The 16,335-nt window shown below is 43.0% G+C and overlaps 1 protein-coding gene across 1 annotated transcript; it reads right to left on the reverse strand.

Annotated features, from left to right (window-relative positions):
* Positions 1 to 807: 807 nt before the first annotated feature.
* map3k8 (mitogen-activated protein kinase kinase kinase 8) lies at positions 808 to 14,731 on the reverse strand. The gene is made up of 7 exons (XM_042332559.1): positions 14,229 to 14,731; positions 13,480 to 13,650; positions 11,132 to 11,393; positions 10,929 to 11,035; positions 7,358 to 7,510; positions 5,142 to 5,388; positions 808 to 2,941 (listed from the first exon to the last, which is right to left on the reverse strand). The coding sequence occupies exons 1-7, from the start codon at positions 14,574 to 14,576 to the stop codon at positions 2,814 to 2,816; spliced, it is 1,416 nt and encodes a 471-aa protein (XP_042188493.1). The 5' UTR covers positions 14,577 to 14,731; the 3' UTR covers positions 808 to 2,813.
* Positions 14,732 to 16,335: the final 1,604 nt, after the last annotated feature.

The following is a 16,335-nucleotide window of genomic DNA, read 5'->3' on the forward strand; positions in this document are numbered from 1 at the left end:
TTGCCTGACTTCTGATCACACTTGAAGACCTTCCTCTTCTCCCATGCCTATGGTCACCGGTCCTTTCTACCTGGCTTCACATCAAGCTCTGCCATTGTTAAGCCCTCTGAGATGCTACCCCTCGTGAAGGGTGCTTTATGAATGCAAGTTGTTGTGTGCAAATTGATCACTGCGTTTGCTCACAAACAAATACACCTTACAGTAATAATAATATTCTTTGCATTTAATATTGTGACTTTCAAGTTGGGAGGATGCCTCAGAGCAATTCACAGGATTCACTGCAAAGTGAAATGACTGTTCATTTTGTAAGTGAGCACTGCAGTCCCAATTGCAGTGTCCCACAATCAGCCATGAAGTGACTGACCAATTTTATTTGGGGGATTGTTTGTCAGGAGAGTATATCCTGTGATGCACTTTAGAGAGTTGTGAAAAGCCATTATGGGCAATGTAAGTGTTACTAGCGATGGATTGGGAATCACAACCAAGCTTGGTTCTCTCTGTACCAAACAACAGTGCATTTTCCAAAGGGAGGGGAGTTATTGGGTACAGATCAAGTGAGAGAATGATACGTTGATCTTTCTGTGCACATTAATGGCCAGTTGCCCTTTCCCCTCTGATGGACTATGTGAGAAAAATTAACAGCACACACCAAGGACCCAACCTGGGACTTTCCTGGCCCATCTACCTCTAAACCACAGCAACCAGAATGCTCACCCATTAAGTTATTGCAGAAGCTCTCTCTGACCTATTTTGATGATTATCTTCACACCAGACCATACACAAAACCAACACTAATGAGCCAGAGAGTTATTTCCGCAATATGCAGTTTATTACATTGAAAATCTTTAACAATAAAAGAAGTACAGGAATCTCAAACGAGCAGTGACCACTGACAACAAACAGAGACGAACTGCAGCTTACACTAAATGGGGACGCTTCGATTTTGACTTTCTTTTTTAAAAAAAGTGTCCATATCCCATTCCCCAAGAAGAGGCCATTCAGGCAACTTTTCCTCAGGCTTCTGCTTTTTGGCTCGTTGCTTGGCCATGGGCAGGAGTGACCTGGAGAGTTCCACTTGCCAATGTTTCCAATTTCTTCAGAGGAGGATCCTGATTCCAGTCTTGCCTCCTGCCTGCCTCTATGCAGGATGAATGTCTGTGTAAAGTTGCTCCAGCATGATATAAAGTCTGAGATGTAGGTCAACGTACCACGCACTGGAGGGGTCCAAAGACTTTAAGCACTATTCTTTCCATTGATCTTCATGCCATCAGTAATCGCCCATTAGTACACCACGAACATGAATGATAAAGATACTCTTCGCTAAAATCATAAACAGTGCTCATTTTCACAATAAATTTAAACATCTGCCTGGACCATGGGAAACAGTCTAACACATAACTAGGAGAGGCGGTGAGAGGGGCCACACCCAATTAGAACCAAATATAAATTGCAGATATATGAAAATACATCTTTTGAGATATTGGATGGGTTGACCAGATGGAAAGATAAAATGCTTTCAGACTGGAATAGATATTCACTCTAAGGCACCCTGATTTGAATCCTGCAGCAACCCTCACCGTAACTTATGCCAACCAACTTGTCTAAGAGTTTAAAGAAATGTTACAAATCAGAGACATTGCGAATTACACCAACAAAATACAAAACACATGCTCCTTTGGTAGCACAGGGGGAAAAAAAGTTCCTTTTTCTTAATCCAGTGAAGTATTGCTACATTGTGTGACATGGTGTTACAGCCCGCTTGCTCACTGTTGTAATTATTTCTCTTATTTCTTCTCCTTCAATATCCTCTGCTGCTGAAGTCTGATTCCGTTTTCATTGTACTGAGATACCAATCCACAGGCTCTGGTCACCCTCTATGTGCCAAGAGGTGTGTGACCTCCCACAATGAGCATATTATCAGGCCATTTCACTTTGGTAGATCTCACTCTGCATCTAGACATGCAGAGCTTGCTGCTGGGCTCGCTATGTAATGGGAACCCTTGGATGATATTCCTCTCCCCAACACATTCCTGGGGTGGTGCAGAGGACAACTGTATCTACAAATGCTGTCTCGGCTGAGATCAATTAAATCAGTATATATTGGGATTCAAATCCCCAATTTTCTGGTTTGTACGGCAGAATACGGCTATACCTTTTACCAACTAGGCCATCAAGTGAGCTCATGCAATATAACAAATAGATCCCAGAAGAACAGTTGTACTATCTTAACTGTCCCATCCCATAGGGTGTACAAAGCTATCAGCTTACTGCCTTTACAGAGATAAAAGATTACTGTGAACTCAACTCACAGGACATGTCATGTACCATTTTTTCACTTGCACTGCATTTACTATGTGTACAATCTTGTTTCCATAGGAAAACTTTTTTTTGATAAGTCTATCTCATCAATTAGAACACATTTCCATGAAAGAAATACTATACATTAATAAACCAGTGATTATCACTGAAAGCAATGGGAGAGAAGCTCAGCTCAATATCTAAACTCTCAGATACGATATAGGAAGAGAAGTAACAATCGCTCATATGTATACACAGTGGTCAGGTTACACTCTTCAATTACTACTACAGCATTAATTGAAAATAAAACAAGTGAGAGCACAAGGGATCCCTAGCAGAATATGCAATAGTAGTGAGTCTGTGAACTATGTTTAATGCTACGATCATAGTGATCTAATGTTCATTATCCCTACAGTGACTCCTCCGATTACTGTGAGAGGTAACTGGCCTGACTGGTTCTGTATGGCACATTGCTTGGTCAGCTAACCAATTCATCTCTGTCAGGACTATCCTTGTCAACCATACTCGGATCCAGGAGGGCCCCTGATCAGTTTCAAATAGCCAGCCAAGGCGCCAAGGTCAATATAAAGAGAGTGCTTCCTTTTCGCTACCGTTGACTCTTCATTGCTGCATACAGATGTATCTGGAATTAACAAAAAAGCAACATTAATAAACATCAAGCTCTTTCTCCTTTATTTCCCTCTAAAATTAAAGATGGGTTATGGACCAGACTGATAAAGAGCATGGCTCAGTGTCTGCATTTGCTATCGTCGACAACAGTTGTTCAGATTTCTGTCCTAGATTTTTTCAATTCAATAATTTTGCAATGAGACATAGCAATATGAATCTCCAGCTCCTCTGATGACCCAATGATAATGTAGCAGTAGTTTGTTATTTTTGTGAGCAATGGGATTTATGAGGAATGGGAGAGGTATTCTCCCATTCCAGTCAACACAACCCGCCCCCAGGGGTTTGTTCTCAACTGGAGCACAGCAGATATTACGTGCATAGAGAGCAATGTTTAGCCCAGTACCCAGAGGGCTGGTGTGTCTGTTAACTCGAGCTCAGCTGGAAATCTGAAAGCATCTGGTGGAGGACATGATTTTGAAACAATTTCAGCCTTTGCCCTCAGGGCCAGGATGACATTGTGTTTACTAATGTAACTTTGCATGCCTTGGCTTTGTTCTCCACCTCCCCCATATGACACAGACAAGATGCAATGGAAGATTTGCTTTTGCTGATTTTAACTTGCTTATCCGTGCCCCTATCTCTAGACTACAGACAGTCTGGAGACTACACATCTCACCCACCCGACTCTGTGACCACCTCCAACCTTACAGACCCAGCCCCTCTCTTTGCTCAGCATTCACCCAGCCTGCTTCATCTCCACCACCCTACCTGACCCACTCTTGGTGGACAGGTTTACAGCCTATCTGCTCCCATTCTCTGGAACTCCATCCCAGACTCCATCCAGTTTGCTCCCTCCATCATCTCATTCAAGGTCCATCTCACGATGGCCTAGGTCTTTGACCACTGCTTATCGAGACCCTCAACTCCTATCCTTAACTTGGGTGCCCACCCAATATTGTTAAGTGTCTTGGGACTTCCTCTAGTTGAAAGGCACTGTATGAATTATAAATTTATATTATTGTATTGTAAAACCTCAACATACAGGATTATTGCTATCAAAGTGGCATTCTGCATTTTGCATTTTTGGTTTCACAAATACATAGTGCAATAGTGTTATTTGTATCAAGAGAATATAATATATAATAATAATGTTTGCACTTAATATAGCAGCTGATCACATTGTCAAGATGTTTTAAAGCCCATTTCACAAATAATAGTTTAAAGTTTTAAAGCCCTAGTTTTGTAAAGGGATGGGTGTACGGGCCTGAAGTCTAAGTCTGTTCTGTTCATTTATCTCTAATTGCTCTGGGATTATCCCAAGTATTTACAATCTCTTCTCGAGTATCAAAACTTTTTCTCCCTGATTGTGACCTTTGCACCTGGTTATCACCAGCAAGGCTGAGAGGCAATGAGCGGTAGAGGTGGAGGAACACATCAATTAGTTCCGGTTCATCCTTGTCATATAAATCACGTGGGTGTCCTGATGATATTACAGAAGCTACTCTGAGTCCACTGATATAGTCAACTGTATTTACAATGAGAATGTGCTATTAAGGATTATTATTATTATTATTTTTTTAACAGCAGTAAATTAAGACCAGTAGAGGCTCAAATCACTCTCTCACTGCCTTCCATGCCCTGCTCTATAATTTCTATATCCACTGACATGTTTTGCTATAATTTTAATAATCCTTGCATTTAATATAGTGCCTTATCACATTGTCATGATGTCTCAAAGCGCTTCAAAGGGTATACTGTAAACACTGGGAGAAACTTTGTTTTCTTTTCGAATTGTCCCATGGTATCTTTAATGTCCACCGAAGGATAAAAATTGTAAATTGCAACAACACGGTGAATGAAAACTAGCCAATGTATTAACCTTCTGGCCTGAGAAATTGGTCATTTGTAGCTGTCACTTTTGCTGGTGAGTTGGCTGCTGTGTTTGCCCACAAAAAAAGTCACTCTACTATACAGTATGTCTCCTGAAGTGCTTTGGGACATCCTCCTGACGTGAAAGGTGCTCTATCGAGTGCAAGGATTATTAGGATTTATTGAAGTAGCAATTTCCATCTAATCCTTCTCTGGTTGCTAAAGCCAACTTCATTATATAATAATAATATAATAAAATACATTTATAGAGCGCCTTTCACGTCGGGAGGACGACCCAAGGCGCTCATTTACTTTCTTTGGGAGAAGAGACTGAAACAACATACCACAGATCTGTTCGGGTAATTCCAGTTCATTTTTTCTGAAGACACGACTGATTTCAAAGAGAGCTGAGTCCAAGCTTTGGCACCGTGGCTGATCCTCGGGTGGGGGGCTCATCGCTGCATGTTTTAGCAATTCTGCTGCGGACCACCTTTGCTTAGGATTTCTTTCCATTGCAGCTTCAATAAACTGCCTCATCGCTGTACTGCAGTCCTCAGCCACGTCTTCCAATGGGGGAGCCTGTTTGTGGATCTACGGAGAAAAAGATTTAATTAAACGAAAGGTTCACTACAGTAATCCTGAGAAAGAAAGAAATCCTTGCATTTGATATAGCGCTTTTCACGTCTTCCTGACATCTCAAAGGCTTCACAAAATATACTGAAAAGTGAATTGACTGTATATTTGTGGGCGAAACACGGCAGCCAATTGCACACAGCAGTGTCCCTCAAACAGTCGTGGATTGAAGTGACCAATTTATTATTGTTTTTTTTTTCTTGAGGGATTATTATCAGGCGTGTGGAGTAAGGAAACTTGCCAAAGGTTTCGCCCTGCCTGGGAACTGAACCCAGGTCTCTCGCTTGTGAGGTGAGTGGGAGTGAAAATTAAAACATTTGATATAGCACCTTACATATTGGGAGGACGTCTGAAAGCATTTCACAGAATATACTGTAAAGTGTATGAATGTGTATTATGTAGGCGAACATGGCAGCCAATTTGTGTACAGCAATATCCCACAAACAGCTATGAATTGAATGACTCATTATATCTGTGGGATTGTTGGCCAGAACACCAGGAGAAACTTGCTTTGCTTTATGAATATATAAATGCAAATTGTTGTTGTTATTGTTGAACCCACTAACACAGCACAGACCGAAAGTTAAATCTGGGACCTTACTGACTGGAAGACTCAGTCTCAGTCCCAGCAGTGCCTTTATCAATTCAGCCATGTTGGGCAGTTGCTAACTGTTTCCTGTGTATTGATTTTGCCCCTTCTTTGGGCCCTTCATTACCCTGACTAACTTTCCATTCCCTAATCCGAAGTGCTGAGGCCAATATAATTAAACATTCTGAGACACCGCTCCATGTGAAGGGCGCTATATAAATGCACGTTGTTGTTGTGATATCTCTCCTTTTGTAATCTCCTACACTCCCCCAGCACTGTTCCAGATGAGACCAGGTAATCCCAGCCTGCATGGCGAGTTACTAAATGAACTTACTAAACAGTTAGGCAAGTAACCCAATTTGCATTCAATGATGAAATAGTTTCCTGAGAAGGATAAATTTCCAGAGCGTTACAACCCAATTTTTGCAAATGCCAATTGCGCACAGCAGTTGTCTCAGTCGTGGATTGAGTGACCACATTTTTTTTGAAAAGAGATATTACTCCCAGAAAGCGATCCGCCAATCGACTGACAACGGAGTTCCTGCTTACTGTTAGGTAAACAGAGACGTGTAGAGTGAGAAAACTTGCCTAAGGCTTCAAACCTGCCTGTGTTAGTCAGTGTTAATGCTAAAAGTAATGTGTCATTGTGGTTCCAAACCAATGGCCAAACAACCAAACAGTTGCTACAGTTTCAACCATGAGGGTTCAGTGAAGTGTTGGGCCGATTCCTTGTGTACTTTTAATGTTCTTTACACCTACTCTTTACGAATTTTAAGATAAATAGACATAAGAACAAAACTTCACTACACCTTTTGTTAATTCTAGTCCTGTACAATTTATACTTCAAAACAGCAAAGAGTCAATCAATTGCTAATCAGGTATGGCTGTCCAAGATGGACAAATATTATTTTCAATAAATATTTATTTAAATAAATATTTAATGTTTTAAACTAAATACAGAGCAAATTTGACCTCTGGGCTTATATAATAATATTAATACATTTATATAAAACTTATATTGTTCTATTATGTAATGTAAAACATGGAATGACACCACATATGGCTGTTACATTAATTGCAGGGACATGGGAATTAATAGTAATCCTTATATTTGGGAGAGCACCTTTCATATTGGGAGGACGTCCCAAAAGCTCTTCACAGGATATAATGTCAGTGTGTGTTTTGTGGGTGAATTAATCACTTAATGCACGACAAGCAATTTAATTATTGCGAGTTCGCCATGTGTGGACTCCACACTTTTTGGCTTGACCGGAAAGCTAGTTCACTCTGACTGATCCATTACTTCTTGTTTGTGTGTGTTGCTGTTGGTAAACTTACGATGTACAAGTAGGAAGGGTAGGCTGATCTCGGGTACCTCTTCACCCAGGGTGGATACCCAGTCTGCATGTGGATAATGGTGGAACCAAGACTATAGATGTCAGACTTTGTCGAATGACCTCTGCACGTAATAACCTCTGGGCTCATATAAAACTGCAAGAAAACAGAAGGACACAGGCAATGGATTAAATTATTCTCTCACAAGGTTTCTTTGCCATGGCAGAAAACAAACTGCATAAATATAATAAAGAGAAAGTATCCTATTTTAAAATAATTATTACTTTATAGAGGAGAAGTTCCTCTTTCTGCTAACAGTAGAGAATTTGATGATGTGTGGGTATAATGGGATACTCCGTTTAAAGTGGGTTTATTATCTTGTTATCATTATCTTGCGACATAGCTGTTAATATTTAGTAGCAAGAAGAATTTCATTTTCTAAATTGAGGGTCCACAATGCCATTTTATTCTAAGTAAATCCCACAGAATAACAGGATAGACCTAATCTGGAGAATTATTGGCAAGAACACAAGGAGAAATTCCCTTTTTTTAAATAAATAGTTTAAATAGTTTTCAAACAATGGGGAGTTTATTCACTTTGCAGAGTACAATAAACTGGTCTTAAGCTTGCTTATGTGAACTCAGTGTGACCTCTATTCCCATGAGGTAATGAATTACTCCTGGTTCTTACATGTATTTCCCCTACTGTTGGGACGTCTTACAAAAATACAGCCCTTGTTTACAGACGTCAATGTGTTATTTCTCAAACAAGTTTCCAGTTACTAAAATTGTTTGAGGTCTAACGTGATAAGAAAACCTGCTTTGCCTGTTTCATGGTTAGTAATAATAATAATCCTTGCGCTTGATACAGCGCCTGATCATATCTTCGAGACGTCTCAAAGGGCTTCACAGAATATACTATGAAGTATAGTGACTGTATATTTTGTGGGCGAATCACGGCAGACAAACCCGCACAGCAGTGTCCCACAAACAGTGACCACATTGAGTGACCACATTCTTATTATATTTATTTTTATACACACACATGCAGATAATACACGCATTCACCTCCTCTCCCTACACACACACACACACCCACACACAGACACACACACGCGCAGACATACACCCGCATACAGATGTACGTAGTCACATACTATATAAAAAAAGTATTATTGATTATACACACTCACACATACTATATATAACAATATACAGTACAGTCATTGTATTAAAGATGAATTATTCCCATTGAAGTTGTTTGACAAATTTTATTTTACTGTCTGTTGGCAAGAGCATGACGCAAGAGTCACACTCTATTTTTCTGGTACTGTACTTGCTCAGAATGTCGACGAGACACAAATGACTCCCAGCCATTTTTCCTACTCAAGCAAAAAAAAAGTTGACGACAGACACTTCTTCACGTGGACGGTATTTCTTTAAAATTGCACAGAGATTACAGGAATTTTAAACAATTGTGGGTAAATTCCTTCCTGATCTGCATGCAATTCACCGGATATGAGAGCAACAACAACTTGCATTTATATTGGGTCCTTCACATAGGGTAATGCTTTGGCAGTGCTTTACAGCGATAAGGTTGGACCCCGAGCAAGGAGGGAGGGAAAGGTGACCAAAGGCACATTCAAAGAGGTAGAATTTGAGCCGTGACAGTGTGGTAGAGGGAGGAAGTTCCAGAACCTCTCTTGAATGGTTTAACAAAGAGGAAGCTTTCTGGCAGAAGTACAAAATAAATTGAGGTCACTTCTGATTAATATATGGAATATGAGCTTCATAAGTACCGTAGCTTAGTTTTCAAATTCAGAGAGACTCTTCCCCAGGCTAGAAGGGTGTTCCTAACATAAGTGTTATTATGATATATAACTCAGAGTGTTGGGGTCATTTGAAAACCTTGTTTTTATCGTCATGAGTTGTTTGTGGGACATTGCTGTGCGCAAATTGGATGCTGCATTTTCCTACAAATACACAGTCACTGCACTTCACAGTAAATCCTGTGAAGTGTTTTGGGACATCCTCCCGATGTGAAATACCACATGCAAGTATTATTATTATTATTATTATGGGCATTATATAAATGCAAGTTGTTGTATAATTACTAGTGCTCGTGTCAACTAGGAGTCTACAGGTGAAATTCAGAATTTTCCTAAGTGATTTTAAAAAAAAATGTATAAAGCCATTTTATATTTACTCTCCTCTGCAAAATTCCCAGCTGGTATTCCCCAACTAACAGCCTGTAAATTAACCCCCACATCTTCAAATAATGCCATATTATAACCAACCACTAGGTTGCCCCAGAGAGTACCACATGTAACTTCAATTTCCCAGTCCTGCACTTCCACGGTAACTTAGAATCATACAATCATTAAGTTTGTTACCCTTTGTGCAAAGGAGTTTTGCTCGACCTCCCTTCCTACTCTTAAATTGCTCATTTTTATGTTTGTTTCCCTGATAATTGAACTCTTAGGATTATTTAGCAGAAGAATGTTATCATTTCCCTCAGTGATATTAAACATTTCAATCAGGTCCACTCAAATGATGCACTTTTTCAAGAATAACAGTCCAAATGTATTTAAGCTTTTCTCATGACTCATGACTTCACATGTTGTTCATTATAGCATCGTCCTCGTCCCTCACTATTAGCTGTTTGTCAATGTTAATTAATAATAATTATGTGTTAATTAGTAATAATGAATACATAATTAACATAAAAAATTGAGTAGCATTCACACAAAACATGGAGCAGATTCACACACACACAAAACCTAGAGAGGATCTCAAATCCTTAAGCAGATAAATTACAAAACACAGAATGCTTGTGTACAACTGCACCATGGAAACAATTCCATACACACACAGGCAGACACACGACACAAAAGGTTAGCCAGTGAGACAGGAGGCACAGTTACTTTGTTTTTAAAATCAGAAATCTTTTTTTTGATGAAGTGAAACTCTAGTTTTCCGATTGGGTATGGCATCTGAAGTGTCTCAGCACTGCTTTCATATTTGGCATTCGTATTAAAATAATACATGATGTACACAGCTGACTCATGACATTTGGAGATGCTTAGCAGCAAGTAACCAATGAAACCCACCAATAAGTGGAAGTTTGGTCAAAGCTGATTTGAAACAACAATCACTGTTAACACAAGCCCGGTATCATTCAAGTGAGTAAGAAATACATCATTTGTTTTCCCTTTTAGAGTGCACACATTAGTAATAATAATCCTTGCATTTGATATAGCGCTTTTCACGTCTTCTCGACGTCTCAAAGCGCTTCACAGAATATGCTGTAAAGTGAATTGACTGTACATTTGTGGGCGAAACGCAGCAACCAATTGCACACCGCAGTGTCCCACAAACAGTCGTGGATTGAAAATGACCAATTTTTTAAATTGTTTTGGAGGGATTATTATTAGGCGTGTGGAGTAAGGAAACTTGCCCGAGGTTTCTCCCTGCCTGGAATTGAACCCAGGTATCTCGCTTGCAAGCCGAGTGCTCTAACCACTGAGCTACAGGACTCCACAGTACAGTATAGCAAAGACATTGCAGTTCCTACCTCTGTGCCTCGAATATCTCTGGGAATGTAAATCTCTTCAGTCATCTGGACACTTAGACCGAAATCTACCAGCACAGCCTTGGTTGACATGAGAACTATGTTGCTTGCTGTGGGGAGATTTCCAAATCAGATACACAATTATTTCAAAATTCATTTTGCTGAACAAACAGCCATTCAGGAATCAAAATAGAAAAAAAACTTACGCTTGATGTCGTGGTGTATAACCTTCTTGGAATGCAGAAAGTCAAGTGCTTTGAGGACATGTTTGGTCAACCATATGATTTCAAATTCCTTCATGGGCCCGGAACTTTCCAGCTTTTCCAGGACCGAGCCTCCCTCTCCTGCCTCCATAAACAGGTGTATGGTTTCATTCCACAGCAAGGCACCATACAACTCTGCAATGTTCTCATGTCGGAAGCGAGCTTGAATCTGTATGTCAGCAGGCCTAAAGGATTCCATTGGAATCTAGGAATAAAAGTATATATTTATATATATATACACACACACACACACATTCTTGAATATGATAAAGCAACTTATCATCTCAAAACATCTCAAAGCTCTTGACGGGGTTTTGATGTACTGTAGAGTGTGTTGACTGCTTATTTTATAGACGTATATGCAGCCAATTAGTGCAGAGCAATGTCCCACAAACAGCCATGAAATGACTGATGAGTTTTATTTGGGGTGGGGGGATTGTTGGCCAGTGTAACAGGGTAAACAAGCTTTTTGTTTTGAGGAGTACCACCTGAACGGGCAGACGGGACCTCAGATTAACCTCTCATCTGAAGGACAGCACCTCTGACAAAGAAACACCCACCCCGCCACTTTGTTGATGTGTCTGATTTAGACCATGTGAGTTCAAGTCCAGAGGTGGGGCTTGGACCCATAACGTCTGACTCAGAGCTACAAGCAATGGCATCCCACGAAAGGAGCCATTTTCATACACAAGCATGTATCCTTGGATACGGATCCTCTCCTCGCTAAACAATCACAAGCATATCTTTTCAGCACAGGTCACTGGATGGCAATCAAACCATGACCAACAGTACTATATTCAGCTAACTCAGCACTGACCAGATATTGAACCCGTCACCTTACAGAGGTTTTAAGTGATTGTGATATTAGACCATTAGACCATCAAGAAGACGTGAAAAGTGCTATATCAAATGCAACAATTATTATTATTATTATTGTCTCCGAGGTTCACAATGCACAAACTTTTAGAAATTGTTTTAATTCCATTTTAATTTCTATCTTCCCGCTCTGAGATGCTATCGCTGTGTAGAAGGTGCTATATAACTGCAAGTTGTGGTTGTTCTAATTTGGGAGCTTGTTTTTCTGCAAAATCTTAAAAAAGGACCTGCAGAAAAATGGCTTAAAAATTAAAGGCTAATTTAAGAATTTTCTAAACTTCCACATGGTCTTACATTTTAAGACAATGATTTTAAGGCCTGCGAGCATGAGGGATTGCGAGCTTTTGATTTACATAGCATTCATCTGCTGAGTCATCATGGGAGTCCCCTCAAAACAGTAATGCAGAAATTCAAAGTATATTAAAGTAATTGCTGCAAAAGTAAAGTAATTAAATAATTCCTTCGCTCACTTGACTCGAGCTCAGGCCTACTGCACGTCCTCAATCCCTCCACTCCACCTTGCCTTCTGCAACTAAGCGCCGACTCTCTGGAATTCTCTGCCTCAATCCCTCCATCTTACCCCCTCTTTGCCTGTCTTGAGATCCACGTCTTTGACCGTGCTTACGGTCACCTCCCCTTTCTCCCCAGCTCGCCGTCAAACCATGCCATTGTTAAGCGCTTAGAGACCCTACCGCATGTGAAAGGCGCAATATAAATGCAAGTTGTTGTTGTTTCTCTCTGGCACCCTCCATATTTTTTTGAAGGGAGAGCGGGGGAGTACAACAACTTAAGGTTTCCTGATTAGTGTTCACTTGGCCATAATAATTCAACAGTCAAGATTGCGTGCAGTGACAGCTGGCATCCACATTTCACCCATAAATATGCAGTCAATTCACTTTACAGTCTATTCTGTGAAGTGCTTTGAGACGTCTAGAAGACGTGAAAAGTGCTACATCAAATGCAAGGATTATTATTATTAGTAGTAGTATTATCCCGGGTAAAGCTCACGTGAGGAATCGGTACGCAATAGTGTGGCTGTGACATGCTCTACACTTCCTGCAAGGCAATACGATTCCTATCACAAAAATGTTAATTGTAACTTTCTTTCAAGAATTTTAAAGTATTAGCAAATGCAATTACATTTAACTGCGACAACAAGGACCCCTCATGGTCCAAAATCAAAGGGAAAGGTGACCATTTTCTGGGTACTGCAAGAGTTAATGTTATTTAGGATTAATATTCTAGAATTCACCTTTGGTTTAGTACAGATCTTTCATGTTTAATCCCTATTGCTCATGTTTAGAACTTTACTGAAAACCAATTTCTACAGATGATACTTAGAAGTCTGTGTATTTCGATTAATGTCTTTTATGTATTCAAAAAAAAAGAAAAACAAAGTTTCTAAATGACTGTACCAATTTGCACGCCATTCTCTTTCTGGTTTCTCGGTCCTGGGCAAGATGACACTTTCCAAAAGCTCCTCGAGGAATGTAGTCAACACCAATGTCCCTGCGGGCAAATTTCCATGGAAACAAGAAGACTTCGGAATCAACCTGATAATGCCCATTTTTTATACAAATGTCTTTCTGCAAAGATAAAAGTAAAACACCAGAAGTTAGAAAAACTCTTCTCTCTCTTTTCACTCCCCCCCACCCCCCACCCCCAACCCTCATGTTAGTTTGAGGAACAAAGCTGCTTTGTGACTAAGAAAGAAACAAACATCTACAATTTACCAGCACTTCCTTAGTGTCAGAAAATAAGTTAATCGAGAGTAGATGATATTAAACCTCAATTTATAATTTATAATAATTTATAACAATTTATAATAACTGTTCTTATATCTGAACGATTCGATCAATATTAATGTACGGTCTATCTTTGTGTGTCAGGTAAAGTAGCTTTAAAACTATAATTTCTAAAACAGTTACACATGTACCTTTAAGAGAGCAGAAGTCACATAAGAGTACTAGAAACATTCTTGATTTATTTGCAGTCTACTGTTGGGTGGAATACAGAAATGTGTGTATTATTATTTTTGTAATTATTGACCACAGCCAATTCACTTTGCAGTATACTCTGTGAAGCGCTTTGAGACGTCTCGAAGGCCGTGATAAGGCGCTGTGTCAAATCCAAGGATTACGAGTAGTATCATCAGATTCCTCACCTTATTCAATATTATTCCTGCGTCGCGCTTCTTCAGGTGTTGGTGGTGACTCCGGGAAGTGTTCGACACCTGATTTGCGAAGCTGAGCAAATCCTTCACTGTCCCATATCTGACTGAGAGGAAGAGAGACTCATTGCCATCTCCTCCTTCCTCCTCCTCCTCCTCCTCCTCCTCCTGCTGCTGCTGCTGCTGCTGATGATGATCTCCCAGAGAGAGACGACTCTGGTGGTACAGTCCAGTCTCCTCCAGGGGATACAGCGAGTCCATCACATCTATCATGTGGTCCATGTGAGCCCACAGTGATTCCAAGCTCGAGGTCTCCAGCCGTCCAGTCAGCGCGTACTCCATACCTTTGACCTGTCCCCAAAATCAGAGGCGAGGGGGTGGGTTGTGGGGTCTGAGGGGATCACCGACACGGGACAGGGCTGAGCCACACCGAGCGGGTCTCACCCATCCCCTGAGAGCTGAAGCCACTGACCGGCCAGACTGTCAGCAGTCAGTGTCACACCGACACCGACACCGACACTCAGACACAGACAGAGCGCAGTGTGAGAGCCGCAGAGCCTCTCCGGAGGGCACTCACTCACTCACTCACTCACTGACTGCACGAACCAGATTTGGGTGCGAGTCGGGTTTCGGGGGCGGAGAGAGGGGAAGCGAAAGTAGGAGGAGCGGAACCCAAATAGAGCGGTTATATAGTTCACTGAGAGGGGGAACTACACTGCACTTACACTCCGCGGACACACGTCCCCGCAGTCCAGAGGCTGAAACCGGTCAGTGCCCCATCTCACACCCCTCACAGCTGCTCGGGGGCCGCCGCCCTGTGAGGTGCGGGTGAAGGCTCCCAAATACTTACTGATCTGTCAATATCGATCACTTGTGGTGGTGGTGGGGTGGGCGGTGAGGGGGGGTGGGGGGCTGGTGGTGGGGGGGGTGGGGGCTGGTGGTGGGGGGGGGAGGGGGGGTGGGGGGCTGGTGGTGGGGGGGGTGGGGGCTGGTGGTGGGGGGGGGGGAGGGGGGGTGGGGGGCTGGTGGTGGGGGGGGTGGGGGCTGGTGGTGGGGGGGGAGGGGGGGTGGGGGGCTGGTGGTGGGGGGGTGGGGGCTGGTGGTGGGGGGGGTGGGGGCTGGTGGTGGGGGGTGGGGGCTGGTGGTGGGGGGGAGGGGGGTGGGGGCTGGTGGTGGTGGGGGGGGTGAGGGCTGGTGGTGGGGGCTGGTGGTGGGGGGGTGGGGGCTGGTGGTGGGGGGGTGGGGGCTGGTGGTGGGGGGGGAGGGGGCTGGTGGTGGGGGCTGGTGGTGGGGGGAAGGGGGTGGGGGCTGGTGGTGGGGGGGAGGGGGCTGGTGGGGGGGGTGGGGGCTGGTGGTGGGGTGGGGGGTGGGGGCTGGTAGGGGGGTGGGGGGGGTGGGGGCTGGTGGTGGGGTGGGTGGGGCTGCTGGTGGGGGGGGGGGGGTGGGGGGTGGTGGGGGGGGGGGGCTGGTGGTGGGGGGGGAGGGGGGTGGGGGCTGGTGGTGGGGGGGGAGGGGGGGTGGGGGGCTGGTGGTGGGGATTTCATTTCACTTTGGGAGGTTTTTTTTAAACCCAAAAGGAGAATGCATTGTCCTGAGAAATACTGCCATTGAAAATTCTGTCTCTACACCACCCACAGACACACAGACAGACAGAGAGACACAGAGACAGACAACAACAACAACAACAACAAGATTTCATTTATAGAGCGCCTTTCACGTCAGGAGGACGTCCCAAGGCGCTGCACAGTTGGGTCATGACCCGAGCAGGGGGGAAATGGTCAGGGTGAGGGGAGGGAAGAGAGGGAGCGAGGAGGGGGAAATGGTCAGGGTGAGGGGAGGGAAGGGAGGGAGCGAGAAGGGGGAAGAGAGTCGAGAGGGGAGCTGAAGGCACGGTCAAAGAGAAAGGTCTTGAGACCGGCCTTGAAGGAGGAGAGGGAGGAAGCGGCGAAGGCACTGGGGGATAGAGTTCCAGAGCCTCGGGGCTGAGAGGCTGAAGGCCCGACCACCAATGGTAGGGCGATTGGGGCGGGGGATGTGGAGCAGACCGGAGCCAGAGGAACGGAGGGTACGGGCAGGTAAGTAGTGGAATAGTAGGTCAGAC

The sequence above is a fragment of the Callorhinchus milii genome, unplaced genomic scaffold (genome assembly GCF_018977255.1).
Source record: "Callorhinchus milii isolate IMCB2004 unplaced genomic scaffold, IMCB_Cmil_1.0 Scaffold2, whole genome shotgun sequence".
NCBI classification, from domain to species: Eukaryota; Metazoa; Chordata; class Chondrichthyes; order Chimaeriformes; family Callorhinchidae; genus Callorhinchus; species Callorhinchus milii.